Source organism: Eutrigla gurnardus (assembly GCF_963514095.1).
Source record: "Eutrigla gurnardus genome assembly, chromosome: 4".
Lineage (NCBI taxonomy): Eukaryota > Metazoa > Chordata > Actinopteri > Perciformes > Triglidae > Eutrigla > Eutrigla gurnardus.
In genome coordinates this window covers 31549356-31568779 of record NC_139918.1, presented here as the reverse complement: position 1 = coordinate 31568779, position 19424 = coordinate 31549356, and the positions used below count along the sequence as shown (strand labels likewise).

General features: G+C 46.0%; 1 protein-coding gene across 1 annotated transcript in view; it reads right to left on the bottom strand.

The window, feature by feature from the left end:
* Positions 1–554: 554 nt before the first annotated feature.
* lingo3b (leucine rich repeat and Ig domain containing 3b) overlaps positions 555–19424 on the bottom strand; it is a 27420-nt gene continuing 8550 nt past the window's right edge. Inside the window, exons 2-4 of the mRNA XM_084007155.1 lie at positions 4937–5540; positions 3703–4446; positions 555–3043 (exon numbers count right to left, since the gene is read on the bottom strand). Coding sequence (XP_083863281.1) covers positions 2474–3043; positions 3703–4446; positions 4937–5491 — 1869 coding nt within the window. The 5' untranslated portion in view covers positions 5492–5540 and the 3' untranslated portion in view covers positions 555–2473. The remainder of the gene's footprint in view (positions 3044–3702; positions 4447–4936; positions 5541–19424) is intronic.

Below are 19424 nucleotides of genomic sequence, written 5' to 3'. Positions count from 1 at the left end.
AGCGGTGGAACAGCTGATATTTAACGTTAAGCCATTGGTTTCAGAGTTAGTAGAATTCATGCCGTTTAAAATGAGAAAACCTCCTTTAACGCTTCGCTTTGAACAAGTTATATATTAGCACGGTATCAGTTGTTAGCTATGAAGTTAGCTTAATAGCTAAGTTAGCTATTGGTTTTGTAGGTTATCTGTGCAAGAGTTACCTGGCTGTTAGTGTGAAAATATTAACCAGCTGATCTCAATGTAAGAGCATCGTCATGAGTAAATCTCTGGATAATTTAGGCAACTGTAAACTACAGAATAACTCACATAAAGCTGGTGCATGACTCCAGGTTGCTCCTCTGCTTTGGTTTATGACTTGTTTCTCGATGCCGGGTTCCAGTTGATGTGCACAAGGCCTGAATAGTGAGGGAACGTTATGGTGGTGAGAACAGAACGGTCCCACACGGAGGACGGGGGAACTTCAGAACGCTAAACAGCCAAAAGGTCACGGGGAAAAACAACTGAGGAAAATAACAAGGACAAAGAAGGAGCAACAGAAGACTTCAAAGAAAGTGTTTTTCTCTTCTTTTTTTAAAACCACAGTACTACTCTCCACTATACAATGCACATGGCGTGGGTAGGGTTAACACGACTTCATTTACATTTTTAATCCTCGTCTCCAGCCAGGGACCCCTCCCAAAGGAGGACCCAGTGGGGGTGTGTGTGGGGGGGTTGGGTGAGGAGGGGGGATGCACTGGGCTAGGGGGGCAGAGACATTCGTGCACCGACCGTCTCAGAGACAGAGAGCGAGCAGTCAGTGTCATACTTTGCTGTGGCACTTCATCAATGTGTATGTTTATGTAACTGTGACTGTTGTTCCTATCAACCCTAGTAACCTTGAGGAGGTTTTACCACTCTCTCTCTGTGTGTGTGTGTGTGTGTGTGTGTGTTAGGGAGTGCAACCAGCGACAGCAGATGGTCTTGTGATCATCACACCAGCTTGTAAGATGGCAGTAGCAATAATTATATATATATATATATATATATATATATATATATATATATAAGTGAATCATGCACACAGGCACGCTATATAAAAAAAGCAACCTACATACTATGGCTTTGTTTCTTCAATCAAATCATTAACAATCAATCATTTACAGTTAATTCATGTTGACTTTATGGCTCTACATGTAGTATTGCTGGAATGTTATATCTGATCAGAGCGTACATGTGTGCTGACTCACACTGGAGATGGTTGTTTCACTTCTCCTGAGAAAAGGTGCCATACATGTGTTTTTTTCACTCCTAGAATGAATGTGTTGATTTGAAGACTCCCAGCGGTCTAACAGTGTGTCCTCTCTCTGCCTCTGAGTGTGACCCAACTCTCGGGGCTGCTCCCCCCCGGCAGCGCTGGGAAAGTCGGGCGTCCACCAACACAGCAGAGGGCAGGGGCAGTGAGTGGAGGCCGGCCGGTCGACCCTCTCGTGGTGAGGAGAGAGCATTGGGAGTCTTCCCTTCGACCCCCCACCCTCCTGCGGCCACCACTCCCCTCATTGCTCTCTAGTGTGTTGGCTGCTGGTTACAGTGGCTGCCTGCGCCTGCTGGACTTGACTTCCTAACCAAACCCACCAGGCGGCGGGCAGCCACGGCAGCTCTCGGCCAGTGCGCTCGTCCCAAACTCACACAGCAAACTTTGTCGCAAAAATTTCACAAAGAAGAAAAAGCCAAATCTTTTTGTCTATTTGTCATTTATGTGAACGGTCCACTATCAGATCATTATTTTACAGCCTTTAAGCTTGACATATGATCATTCTTATGAAGAACCTGCTGTTTATGTTCTAGAGAAGAACAGATTTAAACGGTCTTTCAACAGTTTGTTTGATTCGGTGGTATGACCTTAGAATTTAACTCTCAGCTGCATTTCTACAGGCACGATTCTTTCCAAGGCCGACTTTTGAAGAGCAGAGCTACACGATGTAGGACTGGACGATAGCCAGATCTCCCTCTACCACATTTCTTTTAAAATCCCCGACTGCACAGAATACAGTAAAGGGAAATTTAAATGAAAGAGGATATCTTTTCCATCACCTCATTAAAGTAACAGAGAAACAGGGCTATCGGTATCCCACAGCTCAATAATCATGCCAATTTCCTTATAATTCTTAACCTTATTATTCTTATCAAGCATGGACAATGAGTCCCTCTTTCACATCTATCAATACTGTAGATTCTTTTTTACAGTATCATTCAAACAGGGCTTTTCACCACAAGCTAAATAAAACTACTGAGAGACAAAGAGATCAGGTCATTTTGTTTTCATTCGGCTCCGGTTTGGATGTGGACACTCAATTTGGAATAGAGCCAATAGACAGGAACTTATATTGTGCTTTGGCGCTTCTTTGCGAGTCAGCCGCTGTGTGCGTTTGCGTGTGTCAAACACGTTTTTGGGACGTGCTCATGCCTCCCCCGAGGGACCCCTGGCTGCGTTGTTTCATATCATTTTCATGTTGAACTTCCTGGTCGCTCCCGAGGCGCCGCCCGTGACGGGCTCAGATTTACGGAAGGAGTACTCCACTGTGAAGTTGTTCTTGCGTTGGCCGCGTCCCCGGCTCCACACGAACAACAGCAGGAAACAGAAGAGGACCACTCCCAGGAAGGTGATGCAACCCATCGCCGTGGAGACCAAGATGGTGGTCAGGTCCAAGGTGAACTTGAGGAAAACGCGCGTGCTGTTCAGATTTGTGTCGTTGAAGAACTCGCCACCGTACAGTGAGCGGTTGAGAAAAAAGGCTGAGGCGGCATCGAGTGGTAGGCTACGCACTGTGAGCGTGGCAAAGTAGGTGTCATTGCCGCCGGCGTTGCTGGCGATACAGATGTATGTTCCGCTGTCAGTGAGCTGAGCGTAGCGGATCTCCAGGGTGCCGCTAGGGAGAACGGTAATGCGCCCTGAATTCTTAGCTGTGATCCGTCTGCGCTGTGGAGAGATCCAGATGATAGCAGGTGCAGGGTCTCCTTCGGCCCGGCACAGAAAACTCACCGGTTGGCCCTCACGAGCGATCACCTGTGGGAGGTGGAGGAAAGGAGACAAACTGATAAATGCAAGAGTGAGAAAACCAACAGTATATGAACACAATCCGGCAGTGTCACAGAACGTATTCTGTGCTGCAGAAGCAGTTTGGTAAATCAACACATGAGTATTTATTGATGTTTAATATTAAAGTCCCAGTCGGCAAGTCCGGCAGATCGAGGGCAGTCAGATTTGGAATGTTTCCAACTCTCACGCTCCTCCCCCACGACCACCGAGCTCCTCCCCCACGACCACCGAGCTCCTCCCCCTTGACTCCGTGCCCTTTGAACTCCCTTAGATCAGCTCCCAGAGATCAGGCTCTACGTGCACGTAGAGGCGTGTTTTTTTTTCTAAAACCGGATGATTTATGTTGTTCTATCGGAGCATAGCGTCGGCGTCGGTGAATATGATCAAAAACATGTTGCCGACTGGGACGTTAAACCTAAATGAACTACTAGTTTACTCAGATGAGGACCTAACACTTGTTCTACTTTTAGCTCTTACTTTATCGGCAATGATTCGTTGTGGTTTCCTTGTTTCCTTCTTTTGACAAATGTACTTATTGTAAGTCGCTTTGGACAAAAGCGTCTGCTAAATGACCTAAATGTAAATGTAAATGTAAATGTAAATGTAAATGTAATTATCGTCATTACCTGCTGCATCTTACGGTTGCGTATCTTAGGCTTCTGGCATGTAAAGTGGTCGAAGAGTGCAGAATCGGTGAAGGCGCTGAGGCTGACCCCTTGCACCTCCACCGGCCCCGCACACACCGGCACTCTGCCGTCAAAGTTGAGGGTCTTGCGTCTTTGCAGGATCCACAAGAGACGGCAGTCACATATCAGGGGGTTCCCGTCCACTCTGAGGGTCTCCAGACTGTTGACAGAGTGGAAGGAGCCCTCTTCAAGAGTCTGCAGGTCGTTGGAGGAGAAGTTGAGGACCCGGATCTGTCGAAGGCCTCCGAAGGCATGGAGCTCCACTGTCATCAACCCGGTGTTTACCATGATGAGCTCCTTCAGCCTCAACAGGTCTTTGAAGGCCCAGGGCTCCAGTGTGCTGATGGGATTGTAGGACAAATTGAGGTGGGTGAGGTGCACCATGTTCTTGAATGAAGCGGAGGGGACGGAGGTGATGTTGGTGTTGGTGATGGAGAGCCAGTGGAGATCCAGTCCCTGGAAACTAAGAGGGGAGATGTACTCCAGGTACGGCCAGTGATCGATGTCCAGACCTTGCAGGTTTGAGAGTTTGCGGAAGTTCTGGTCCTCCAGGGCAGTGATGCTGAGGTGACGGAGTCGAAGGGTGACCAGGCTGCGCAGATAAGACAGCGTCTGGCCAGAGATGGATGTCAGGTTGCAGCGCTCTATCGTTAGATCTTCCAGCCCCAACAGCCCAGAGAATGCCTGGGAGTCAGGAAGATAAAGTACATTTGATTTATTTGACATGTATGCATGATGTGCAGACGTGAACGTTACTACATAATGACTATTAGATAGTTTTATCATTATATGTTTTGCATTGTTTGTGGTTCCTGGGAAAAGTGCCCAAAAACTCATGTAATAACAAAAAAATATACATATATTTTTCGATTCATTTCCAGAAGGGGTAGAGCCGGCTTGTGTTGTGGCTGTAAAGCTACACAGTGGTTACACAAAAAGTGAAAACTATAGATGCTGTAGGGAGAGGACAGAAGAGTCTGATTAGAGGCCGGTAACATTCATACAAAGATTAGTCCCAGATGGTCGACTCTATATCAGAATTACGCTAAACAATTATGGTATGTTGGGCCATTTTTTTACGTTTTTATGTGCTGTTCCTTTTGAAGGACATAAGGTTCTCCAGTTCACCATTAGTCACATAGGGATGGTACACACAGGATGCAGGAGAGCTTACCTTGTGAGAGATATAAACCAGGTCGTTATCTCCCACCTCCAAATGTTTCAGACTCCTCAGATCCTGGAAGGTGTAGTCCAATAAAATCACCATCTTGTTCTCGCTCAGGTCCAGGCTGGTCAGATTGCCCAGCTTGGCGAAAGCCCCCATGGGCACTAACTTCAGCTGGTTTCCCCTTAACTTCAGCACTTTAAGACTCTGGAGGGTGGCAAAGGCATTGGGCTCTAATGTGGCAATGAGGTTCTCACTGAGGTCCACCTCCTCCAGCCGCGGGTACGGGGCTAGGTCACCTGCCTGCACCCAGCGGATCCGGTTCTTGCTGAGGTCCAGAAGTCGCGTCTCCGTTGGGATTCCCTCTGGGATGTTGGTGAGACGCCGCCGCTGGCACGACACCGACCTCAGCTGAGCCGAGCACTCGCACCGTGGCGGACAGGCCTGGCTACTTCCTGGCAGCGTCAAGGTTATCATGGCAACCAAAGAAGCAGCCAGGACCCATCGCCACATCCTCGGCCATGGCACTAAGGCACGCCCACCAGGGCCAGGAGAGCCAGTCATGGCCCTGGTCCTCTGACTCCTCGCCTGTCACAGGCAGGGTCAGTGCACCCTGCAAGACGAGACAGAGGGAAGAGAGGAGGGGGAAAGAAGCAAAGAGAGAGTGGAGAAATAGAAACATATGAGAATTAATGAATGATACTAGGAGGAGAGGATGTGACAAAAATCATCCCCCAGGCTCATAAAAATTACATCCACAAGGCTGTAAATTATCAATGTTTCCTGCAGTTTAAGTAATATTATAACGAAGGCTGTGGAGATTCGAGACATATCACGACGCGGCATTAAAATACAACTGATGAGACCCATTACAGGAACACGGATCCATGTAAGATATTTAAGACGATCTTCACTTATTCATCTGTTGTTTCAGTTGGAGAAGTAGGACACCGGGATGTGAGGGAGCTTCCTGCTCCAGCTCCATTCATGCATGTTGCATCTCCTCCACTCTCCTTGCTCCATTTTGACAAACAAATGAATTAATTATCACCATGCAAAAAAAAAGAAAAGAAAAAAAGACCGAGCACAACCAACATGCACAGTTTGCCTGGAAGCCATGAACGCTATGGAACATGAAGAGAACTAAGGTGTTGAAGTGATTGTGTACTCCAGTGGCATGACGTGTTGCATCAGGTGCGTGCTGATGCATGTGTGCGTAGGACGTGGCATTTTGATGGGTATGAATTAAAAACGCCTTTTGGTCCTTCTTGCGCGGGGACTGAATCACTCGTGCTTTAATATTCCTTCAGGCAACCTGTCATCACTCCCACACACCGTTTTCAACCCAGAGACAGTCAAAGAGCACCTGGCATTAGAATCAGTGACGTAACGCAGCGTCCATCTAGTTAGCAGTGTGTGTTAACGATAAAAAACGTGTGTGTGGCAACAGAGCAAAGTGTAGAAAGGCTCACCAGAAAGCCCAGATCTTTAACTCTTCAATATTTCTTTGTTTGTTTTACAGATGAAGCGTAAATAAGAGAGCATATATCATCACAGCCGAGGAGTATCATGCTAACATGCACTGGGATACTGGAGGAAGGCAGAGCCCAACCTATTAATAATACATGGGTTTGTGTTTAATGGGCAGTGTTCAGAGTCAGACACAGTTTAAAGAGTTAGTTGCCATTCTCTCTTCGCTGGGCTTTGCCTCGAGTGTTTTATTAAAGTTGGATTTGGAAAACAGCCTCTTGAACGCCTAATCATGTCTGACTGTTTCAATGCTTTGGCATCAATTGGATCAAACAGGATGAAATGGGATTTAAGCTAAATCTAAATGATAACAGATGTAAATTCTCCGCACACAACACTCGAGATTTGCTCGTCTCCTCTCCAAAGCCTCAGTCTGGAGAAGTCCCACGGTTCCTTGACAGGTCTGTGAAAAAACAGATCCCATATCTGAAGGATCTGGTTGAAATCTGGCACCATTTTCCCCGTTCGCTGGGAGACAAAACACAGGCAGAGGGAGGCTGCTGACCCAGTTCTCAGCAGCGAACTCATCCGCGCACTATCAACCAGCAACAACTCACCATGACCACAACAACATAGCGGCAAACCTCAGCGTCTCCGTGGAGAGCAGCCCAGGAGAGAAACAAACAGGAGTATACAGATGTTCTGAAAAATAACGAGCCATTTATGAGAAAGAATTCAAACAAGATTAGCATCTGCATCCCTGCAGCAGCTGGATCATTTTTTGTGGCACTGACATGATATTTCCTCGTTCTTGCACCTTTTACTCCCACACTGATGGTGCCCAGAGGGCGACTCGGGTGATAGCCTGACCTTTCCTCTAATGCCAGCATGAAGTTGAGTGAAACCTCTCTGCAATTGTTGAGATGGATTTCCATGAAACATCGGAGTCCCCTGAGGATGTTTTATAAAAACCTTTATCCCCTGACCTTTCATCAGCACCATCGTCAGGGCAATAATCTTCAGGTGTATATTGCTCATTTGTGAACGTTAGGATGCTAATATGCTGAAAGGTGTTCGAAATGGCATATTACATACGCAATCTGTATGTACACTAAATATACGATTAAGTATGCCTTGTATGCTAATGTAGTATACATCCAGGTCTCTCACAGACACATATATAGTGTCTATGGCAGAGAAGAGAGCTCCTAGCTGGTGTGATGGATGCAGCCCGTCCCCCCCGAGAGTCATCCTACGGATCAGTGGCAGAGTCGCAGCATGAATCAGTGAGCTGACATCGTGGAGGAAGACAAGGTCCTCACTGCCGGACTCAAGGACGGGCAGCAATCTTTAAAACACACACACACACACACACACACACACACACTTCATTGAACACGTAGACCCAGAGGAGTGCAGTGTGCACACAAATAAACACACTTAACTGTCACTCCCATGGCAAACAGCGAGGATGTAGCTGTCCTAGTAATGTTGCAGCAGGTGGTTTCATCAGCAGCTTGTGTCATTATCCTGCTTCAAAAGTGCTCAGGTTGAGTCTTGCAGCTTGTTCCTGCACCTGGACAGCCAATACACGTCACACTAGGAGTCCCCAAATTCACAGCACTAACTGTAAATTAACTCTTGCCAGATGCCGAGGCAATAGCTGTGGCAAATCCAACAACGATCCTGACAAATCCTGCCGCTGGCCAGCTGTCTAGGGACGAACGTGGAGAAGAATGGGAGAGCCATCTGCCAGAAGCTAAAAATAATTACCTTCTAGATAGCTGACCTAATGAACAGATGTTGGGGAACAACATCCATGTGCAAACACACACACACACACACACACACACACACACACACACACACACACACACACACACACACACACACACACACACACACACACACACACACACACACACACGTCTCAAACTCTGGTTGTTTCACCTGATTTGTCATTGTCTGGTGTGTATTTGTGTGGCAGTATGTCTGACCACAAATAGGTCATCATATAGATATAGATATTCCGCTTCCTCAATCACACACACACACTGACCCGGCCACCACCACACTAAAAACCTCTCTTAGAATTTAGCAGCGCATCGAGCAGTCAGTGGGCTATAAGAGAGAGCTTTTACATGTTATTGTTGCAAACCAACCGAGGTGCAACTTGACAAGTTTTCACTTTTCAGAGGAAAGCTGACAGTTTGTGCTTTCCATTGCTAAGTAGCTATAAGTCCAATATTAAATCTGTGCTTAGTCACTCGATTTTAAGCCCAAGTCAAGTGTGGATCAGAGCTTAGCAGCTGTCTAATACAGCTGCACTAAACGGGGGAGAGAAGGGGAAGACGGCTGGCGGAGGACAACTGTGGAATATTTGTTCAAAGCAGAGACTCCTCCAAGTTTGACATGAAAATTCTTTGTTTAACGCGCAAGTATAATAAACTTCTAGATCATAACAATCAAAAACAACAACGCCCTCAATGATAACAAGGAAAACTGTCATCACAACATAATTAGGGGGGAAATGGAAGAAGTCCGGGGTGGTGGATCACAGAGCAGGATCCCCATAGTGAACAAAATCAAACATATGAATAAAAACTGCAACGGAAAGAAAATGGGCAGGATCAACTTGTCATCATGAACGCCATTACAGCAACACCCAGTGACCATAAACCAGCTGAACTGAGCGTTTTCAAAGCGGACATCCGTTCGGCGGGCAGCGGTGCAACGGGAGGATACTCATGAAGGAGCTCTGTTTCCATGCTATCCTCCTGTAGCTGCATCATCTTCCTCTCATAACTGAGTCACAGAGGCAGCGAGCGTGACCTGATCGAGACCCACATGCTGCCTGGCTTGACCTTTATCTGATTAGAGCCAAAAACAGTCAACTTGACTGTTGCAGTATTGCTTCATTCGACAAGCAAATGAAATATCCAGTATTCAAACGATAATTTCATTGAGTTGAATGTGCTAGTTAATTTAGCAATAGTTAGCTAGCCGGAAGGCTTCTGGCAGAACAATTTAGTAGTACAAGTAACGGCAGTATAAAGAGGTTGTGGTGGAAGAAGAGTTCTCACTCAGGAGACCGGGAAGATGAGGGGTAAATACTGATGAACACCCCCTAAAAATCCTGTGGTCATGTAGACGGGTAGTCCAGGACGCCGTGACATCATGGTTGGATGCGGTTACAGGTGCACTAAGCTACAGACAGAGGGGGCGGCAGAGCAAAGCTTTTCTGTCTATATTTACTCTTTAAAGGTTTCTCTGACATTTTGCTGCAAGTCTGAATAAAAAGAGTGAAGAACAAGACAAACATAAAATAGCTCTTAAAAGCATTTTAATTATAATTCTGTCGTGCTTTTCTAGCCTTCCCCATCACTCAAGGCACTTTAAACTACACTCAGGCTGCATTGATGGCAGAGGAGCCACCTGCCCATCAGAATCCAACTCATTCACACCGATGGCACAGCCTCGGGTTCAGTTTCTTGCCCAGAATCAAACTACCTTCCATCTTCCGATTGGACGACTCGCTCTACCTCTGAGCCACAGATAAACATGGACCCAAGCTGCTGAGCTGAGAATGCAAAGTTAACACCGTCGCTCTCAATCCCCTCATATACTCCTGAGAACTTGAGTCTGCAGCAAAGTGAGAGGCTCACACACACATTTCATCATCCTTTGGGGAAGCATCACCCCTCCGACGGTGACTGCTTCTCTCCTTGTACATGAGATGATGTTTCACGAAACCAGACACACTTTTCTGACTTATCCCACCATCCTGTTCCTACTCGAACTGGGTGATCCCAAAATACTTGACAGATCTCTGTGATTTCGCTGAGATGATGTCGGTCTGTCTGCATCTTTCCCCGAGTAGCACAGCAAACCAATACCGAGAGCTAGTTATCGAAAAGGGGCATGAGCTGTGGGAGCCAATCACCAGCCTCTGTTCGGCAACTGCTTCAAAGCCAAAATCACACCGAAACCGAACATCAGAGGAGGATGCACAGTGCATCGAGAACAATGCCTGACAGCCACAGAGGAACAAGAACACAATAAACAAAAGCTAAAACAAGCCAAGATAAAACCCCACAAGACAACAAACCCAATGTCTTTTAAGAACTCTGTGCTGCTTGTTCATTAAAAGGGGAAAGTTCTGGTCCTCAAATGACTTCAACAAACACCCGCACCCAAAAAACTGTGTGCTTCATCATACTTAAATAAATCACACACACACACACACACACACACACACACGCACACACACACACACACGCACACACACACACACACAGACACACAGACACACACACACACACACACACACACACACACACATACACACACAGACACACACACACGCACACACACACACACACAGACACACACACACACACACACACACACACACACACACAGACACACAGACACACAGACACACACACACACACACACACACACACACACACACACACACACACACACACACACACACACACACAATGTCGGTGCTTCCAGACAGGAGCTGTCTGCATTGGAGTGTGTAGAAGGTAGACAACACTAAGTGGATTAGAAAGGTCGTTTCATCCCTCTGCGTGTGTGTGTGTGTGTGTGTGTGTGTCACATGTCACGTTTTTACTTTGAACTTCACCAACCAAGCCGTCGGTGAGAGGCGCCGACCACAGCGGGGAGTCTGACTGGCAAATCCGTTGACACTGATAACTTTGATCCGGATCAGTTTCACTGAATTACGCAGCAGAAATGACTCAAAGTACGAGTCCCAGGCATCGGACCCTTAAAAATGGAGGCAATTAATCAGTGATTATTATGAAATTTGCACACAATAATCAATTTGGGATTTCCACACAAATGTGAAGTCGATTGGAACGTTACAAAGAAAGTTGACTTGATATTCTAACTCATCTCAGAGAAAAATGGAGCAAGATCTTCAGGGATTTGTTTCAGTTTTAATGGCTCTTTCCTGTCAGACCTATTGGTCACGTTTCATGCTGGAAGATGGAGATGAAGACGTCATCTACGGGAATAACGGAGGAGACGCCGGACATCAGAATTTATTTGGCAAATTTAACGCATTAACCACCTCAAGCGAGCGTAATTCATCTTTCTAATACTTCTTCAAGCCTCAAAATATGTAAATGGAAATGCGGCTAGTATCTGACTCACTGTTGATGGGTATGGAAATGTGGCTGCCTTTGCTGTGCCCACCGTACTTCGTCGGGTAAGATGTGGCATCAAATCTGTCACTGAGTACATGCATATTGAGAGAGACACAATGTTTTTGCTTCACATCTTTGATGTCTTGTGTTACTTTGTTCCCTGCTTGATTTTGCTCCCACTCAATACCGGCTTTGTTATTCTCCTCTGTCATAATGAGCAACAGTGCTGTGCAGTCCAGAGCATCAAATCCATGACAAACATCAATGAAGTGTGTGTGTGTGTGTGTGTGTGGGCTTCAATCCTCTGAAGTGATAGTATCTTTATATCCTTTTTTTCCTGCAGTAATTATTTTTCTCTGTGCTCGCTGCAAACGAGACCAGAAAGAGAAACGCTTTGCTCAAACACTCACTGAAAGGAACCACAACCATCTTTCCTGTTGCCGTTGCTCCAGTCTAGCCAGTCGGATTAGAATAATAACTGACAATCGTCAAAAATGACAACTGATAAAAAGTATTTCTGATCACAAAACTCAGCGCTCCCATTTTTCAGCGTCTCAGCTTTCACAGCATTGGTATTTCAACCTTTATGTGAAATCCCCTGCGCTCCCAAAAATAGATTAAAATGGAATCCTACACTCCCTCTCTCTCCTTCTCCCTCTGTCTTTGTTATCTCGTCTTTTTCTTTCAGGGTTTAATCTGACAGCTGAAGAGCGTCCTGTGTTTGACAGTTGTGATGAATATCCACAGAGGGATGGTAGGATTACAGGGCGAAAACAAAACACCGCAACATCCAACGCGTCACTTCAAACCCTCTCAAAAGTAGAACAAACATCTCTGAATCTGTAACGCAGTCGTGTCACATCTCCGTTGCTGTTCTGTGGCAGCCTTGCATTACTGACCCGTACTGAACAAACACACAAAAAGATTAGACACGTAATTATATTAAAAAATATTACAACTTTCCCAGTGACATGCAGTATGTGCACCTACATGCACATGACTGGTGTCAAAAATGTGGGATGCTGACCTGATCTGACCCCTCAGATACCCAGTCCTGTCAGAATGCTTCTTCTCATCCTCCGACTCAAAGTGCTTCACGTCTGAGTCGTTTTCCTTCGACAAGAAGCCAACGCATTTCACCACGATTAAAACAAACATCAACATGACATGGAAACATGTTTTAGGGTTGCATTATCCTCACTATAAACCATCAGAATAATACCAACATCAGCCAACTGGGATTTACATGAAACTATTAACTTCGTAAAAATAGAAACCAAGAAGAATTCATAACTGGTCCAAACAGAAAACAAAAGTCCAACAAAGGAGTCCACAGCCAGGCTGACAGCTGTGTGAGGAATGAGCTAAATGATGCTCACAATGACAATATTAACATGATGATGCTAAGAAGGTCCCAATGGTTCACCACCCACAGGATAAATTACTAACGTTGCTAATTAGCACTAAACAAAGTACAGCTGATGCTGATGGACATATTTTGGGCAGATTACAATTTTGTGTTTTATTTCACCAAAAGAAAAATCACAAAAGTAAACCTTATGGTGATTCATCCTCTGGGGACCATGAATATCCATACAAACAGGAATCCATGTGATAGCTGCTGAGATATTTAAGTAAGTGGACATTTTAATGGGCAGAGGCCGATAAATATTTGATGTCCCTCTACAGTAGAATAGTAACTCTGGTCATCTTGACTTGTAATATATTTGAAGCAACGAGGATTCCAGTCGGCGCTCACATTTATTGGCAGATCACAACACGGATCCTCTTGTTTTACTCAAAAGGCCTGGCATGTTTAATTAGCAGGAGCTCGTCTGATGATTCTCCCACCCCGCAGTGTTTTGACCTGCTTTTCTCCGGCTCCAACCTGAGCACACGGCTACACCTACTGGGAGCACGAACACATGAACAGACACCCACCAACGCACACGCAGATACATATAGTGTAGTAAACAAACGGGGTGGGTGGCCCAGGAATCCAGCTTATTAGATGCCTGCAAACAGATGGTCTCTGCTCAGGTGTTACACCCATAAGTTTTCAGTCGTGGTGCACCCACCGACGCTATTTACCCTCCAACTCTTAATGAAGCGATGTGATCTGGAGGTCCAGGGTTTACGTCGTTATCATAAATCTCCATTTCGGCTTAGTCTGGAGACATTAGTGAAATGGCGGGGCTAAAAGAGGAACGGATTGGTTTACCTCTCAACAAAAGCCACCCACACATTATCACTAAATGTAGGTCTGCTTAAACTCATTACGTCACAGACAGCTCTGATCAGATGCACGTGACTACACTAAGGTCCTTACATTGAATGAGATGACTCACATGTATGGGACAAGCATGTTTCACATTGTAGCTTCATTCAACTGCATCCAGCAGTGAGAAGATGGCAGCGCCACTTCAAGTGTGGTCCCGTTCTCCAGCATGGGTTTTTGGCTCATTAGCGAGCAGGTCGGAGCAACTACAGAGCCCAACTCCCACATTCCTGAAACACGGAGAGAGAAATCCCTCGTTGTTCTCCTTTCAGATCAGAGCAAAGTGCCACATAGCTATACGTGCACGGTCGTGTGTTTCCATGAACGACCGAGAGCTCGCTATGCAGATCAGACGTTTGGACGCCAGCCAGCTGGTAGAGGACTTACAAGTCATTAAGTCGGGTACATGCACTACTGAAGCTACATAATGCTGCACAAATTGTGCCTGTGCGTAAATAAGCCTGCATTTACATAGCTTTTCCAAAATGGATTCAGGAGAATTTTGTGTGACAATTGTTTATCCTGAGGTGTAATTAACCAACAAGTGCCGAGATTATTACACTATTAGCAAATGTGCAAGTTAGGGTGGAAGAGTTAAGAATAGTAGCGAGGTAAAGTCACTTAATCAAACTTGACCCGTCTCTAAAAAAATGTCACACATGCAGACACCAATCAATGTGAGTGACACACAGTCTGACATGTGACTGAATTAGTCTTGCCTTGTGGGGATCTGTGGCCTTATTACTGGCGTGGATTGAGATGACTCATTCATTATCTCAGACATGCATCCAAAAAGCTTCGTCACCGCCGTGAGCTTTACTTGATGGTATTTCCTCACATTTGTAAAGTACTCCCAGGATACTCGGCGGTAGCAGTGGTACTCAAGTAGTATCGTGTGGATCATGCTGATAAATCAGGTTTCATATTGTTGCCAAAGAAGACAAACCGGGGACCGTCTGATTATCGGACTCTAGATGGGATATGAGGGGAGTTCATTTCATTTCTAAATTTCCAGATGACAAAATGGTGGGGTAATCCCAAGGGTTGGTCATTGGGAAGTGAAATCACGTCTTTTTCTCACTCACGGAGCAGCCGCGGATTACGATGATAGCCGGGCGATTGCTGCTAAGGAAAGCATTTCCCTGGAGACATCTCACCTGAAAGGCAACGGCCCCTTTTTCACCCTGTACAGCTCAGTGTGTGTGTGTGTGTGTGTGCATGTTTGTGAGTGTATGAGTGTGTGTGTGTTTTTTTATATCCCTTTGGTGTCGAGAAGAAAAGAAATTAATTCAATTCTCCAGCTCGTTAGATAGGTGAAAGCCAAACAGGGAATTTAAAACCGAGACAGCCGACGCCTCCTCGATATACGCTGCAAATACAACGACTGCAGGAAGAAGTGTGATGAAAAGAAATGGAAGGGAGGAGATTGAAATAGATAAGTGTGGAGCTGCATAATATGACCACGATGTGAACAGTTGATAGATTTGGGTGTCAAGGGAGGAGATGATGGACATGGAGGACAGGAAAGAAGTGAGTGTAATGGATGAACGAGGAGGGAAATGGGGGGGGGGGGGGGGGGGACTCGTCTCACTCTGTCACCAATGATGGAGGAAGGTCAAAGCTATTCCACAGTTGAGAGGCTCTAATGATGCAAATTAGGTTACACTGAGTCAGATACCAGAAGAGATGCCCAGGAATCCTGATGTTTCTCGATAACACAGGAAATGTGGTATTTTAGTTATTCCTAGTTTTTAAAACACGACGACTCAAAGGCATTTTACTGTGAGAAATGCCACATTTGTCCAAAGAAGAAAGTGGAGAGCTGAACACAGACTCACTGACTGACTGGTACAAATATATAACCATCTGTGTGGCAAGTAAACAGCGAGAAAAGGAATGAGTTGGAGGAGGAAGGGGGAGGGGAGGAGTGTGACAGCTTTCCATCCCCAGTCTTTGAAGAACAGCATGGTGCCGGATTCACATGTGGGAGAATTACAATGAATATGTACATAGCTTTGACCTGAATGCATAAACTGATCCAAATCTATGTTTAATCGCACACAGACTCTGACGCAGTTTATCATCATATTTGCTAAAACTGGATCTTGCACAAAAGAAATGTGGAAAATTTACATCAAATGATCCCCCAAGCATATAACATGGCCTTTCACTCCCAGTCAAGCTGTTGTAATAAAGCATACACCCAGGCAGGATATTCACATACAGTAGAAATGGGCAGCAAACGTACACGGACGGGGGAAAGCATTGCATATGCATACATGCCAGGGATGTAGACCGCAGAGTAATTGCAGTGCTTCATGGATAATAGTGACCCTGTTAGCCCGGAAGCTTATTGGCTGCCCATTTTCCTGATTCTGTCCGCGCAACCAATGGGAGCAGTCACTGCCGTTTCAGATGTGGGGATGAAGGGGCAGAAAGAAGGAGTGGGGGTTGTGAAACACAGAGGAACAGAGGTGAAGGCGGAAAAAAAAACTGGAATGGATGACATGGGGAGAGAAATGGAGAGTGACAAGGATGGAGATGCAGCGGGAGAGAGAGCCCAATCCTTTGTACTGCAGGAAACAAAGGCGTCAATCCCCGAGCACTGATAAACCGTTCAGCTTGTGGAGGTACAGCACCAACAGAGCATACTGACTGTGTGTGTGTAAGAAAATGATGCTTCACAGGACATTGGGTGATAGTCACATTTGCTGAATCCTCTCCTCAGCAGAGATCCCAGGAGTACACAAACCCCCATATATACACACACATGCACAAACATACGACTGTGGTGGGTTTGTAAACAATGCAGAGCACGGTGGTGATAAGAAACAGCTTACTGTGAGGAGGAGGAGGAGGAGGATTAGAACGAGGAGGAGGAGGAGGAGGAGCAGTGTGATCACAGAGGAGGAAGTTTCTTCAAAGGTCATGAAAGTGTTTGAACAAATAAGGGAGATGACGGTACAACGATGAACACAGGATGGAAAGTAGAAGAGAGCTGCAGATTAAAAGGATGACGATGGAGAGGTAGAAAGTGCTTGAAATGGTTGCCTGGTTTCAGGAAAATTAATAGCTTAGATTTAAAGAGCTCGAGAACAATATGCAAAAATGGTTCATTGTGATTCATAGTCATGCCATAACCCTATATTAAACCTATAGGCTTTAAAAAAGACAGGTAGGGAGTAGCTCAAGCATGACCTGAAGGTCATGTGATACGTTGAAAAAGCTACCACTAATTAGATAGTTTATTCAGCTGCTGTTTCCAAGGTCATAGATGGACGTTTATTTTCAAACCAAAGTATGTGCATGTCCTGCAAAATAGCGAAGGACTCTTTTTTGTTTCTTGAACGACAGTGTTTCCTCAAGTAGATGTATGTGTGTGTTTATGTGTGGAACCCAAATGAAATGAAGCGAATGGTGAGCTGTGCAGTGCTAGAGGACACAGTTCCTCTCAACCTCCCACCGCCCAGCTCAAATAAAACGATGCCACTGGAAACGAGTCGGACTCCCCGGGGCTCTGCCAGAAATATGTCCTGTAAGCAGCTGGTCCAGCCTTAAGCCTGGTGGTTGAATTTACTCAACAGATAATATGGATTAAACATGTCTTGAACTAAGAGTTTTGCATGTTCTCAGTTCTCAACAATGAACCTGACCAGGGCAATGTTATCATAGCCCACATAAAATGGACATCGCAAGAAACCCCCTTTTAAAAACACACTACCAACGGGATGATGTAGTTAGAACCCCGATCACATTACTGATACCCGATAGTGACATTCATACCATTGAAGGAATGACATTATCCAGCGGTAACACCGGATAAGAGAAACCCTTTGCTGCAATAGTTCATCAAACGATTTTTCTCCCCAAAAAGCAGTGAGAGTGTGAGCGATGGCAGCCAAGCTCCCCCGACAGACAATCAGAGCCGTCAGGGTCCTTGAGCTCCGAAAAGGAAGCGGTGGGACTGAAGACACACAGAGATGATGGGAGCTCTCCCCAGGGAGCATCCAGTTAAAATTCAAGGACTCTCTCGTTTCCGCTCCCTCTAATGCCCATCTTGCTCCCTCTCCCCCTCCTAGCAAGGTCACGGCTGAAAAGTTTCAATGATGCCCCAGGAGGCCTCGAATAATCATCCAAGTGTGCATCTGCATCCATGTGTGTATCCAGGCGCGTGATTGACCTTATGTGTGCACACGGCTTGTGTGTGTCTGTGTGAAGACCACGTATGGACGTGTAGGCCGCTGACCGCTCGGTGGCCTCTGTCGCACCCTCTCATGGTCCTGGATCTCCTGCGGCACCATTTTGCCTCCTAAACAGGTCGTCTGATGTGAAGCGATAAGCACTTAAAGCCTCTCCCCTGGGACTTCCTCTTTGTATAAAAGCAGTGAGAGCTAGTGGAACGTCTTTGGGGGGCATTCAATAAGTGTCACTCCACATCTGAAACGGAAAACATTGAATGAGAGTCAAAGAGAGAGACTTCAAGCTCCCAATAATGAGATCAAAGGCATATTTCAGGAGAAAGCTGCCAAAATAAACTGTCTTTTGCATGTTACGCTATCAAATCTGACAGTCTGGTGCGTCGAATACAGACTCTAAAGGGGGCCCCGTGAACGGGCAAAAATCACACACCCAAACAGTTTAGATACAAAAGTCACACAAAGAACGAGGCTGACTTTCTACAACACCGATTCCATCGTATCTGCTCAGTAGGACGTCCTTCCCAAGGACAGACAAGAAGGAAGAATCTGTTCCATCTCTATGTGCTAGCGAGTGAGCTGGTGGGAGGAATGATGGAGAGCAAGAAGAGCGGGAGAAGAAAGAAAGTGAGTGCTACAGGAAAGGCGCTGACAGCTTGCTGTTCGGAAATAGCCTGAATAGTGCGGCTCCGACTAATTCCTTTTTTTTGTTCTCCCCCTGATCCTAACTTCAACCACGGTGGCTGAATTATTCATTCTAGACCAATGACATGCGGAGATGGGGACAAAGAGTCATTGCTCTATTTTGATTCACATAATAAATGAATGACTCGATGTTTAAAAGCAGGGAGGAATAGACAGAGGATGAGGGGAGGAAAGGAGGGATGGAGGGAAGGAGGGATGGAGGGAAGGATGGATGGAGGAAAGGATGGATGTAGGGAAGGATGGATGGAGGAAAGGAGGGATGGAGGAAAGGAGGGATGGAGGGAAGGAGGGATGGAGGGAAGGATGGATGGAGGAAAGGATGGATGGAGGGAAGGAGGGATGGAGGGAAGGATGGATGGAGGAAAGGATGGATGTAGGGAAGGATGGATGGAGGAAAGGAGGGATGGAGGAAAGGATGGATGGAGGGAAGGATGGATGGAGGAAAGGAGGGATGGAGGGAAGGATGGACGTAGGGAAGGATGGATGGAGGAAAGGAGGGATGAGGGAAGGAGGGATGGATGGAAGGATGGATGGAGGAATGGATGGATGGAGGGAAGGAGGGATGGAGGGAAGGAGGGATGGAGGAAAGGAGGAAAGGAGGGATGGAGGGATGAGTGAAAATAAGTCATCCAACATCTTTACGGGCTGAGACTGAATCAAAACGACAG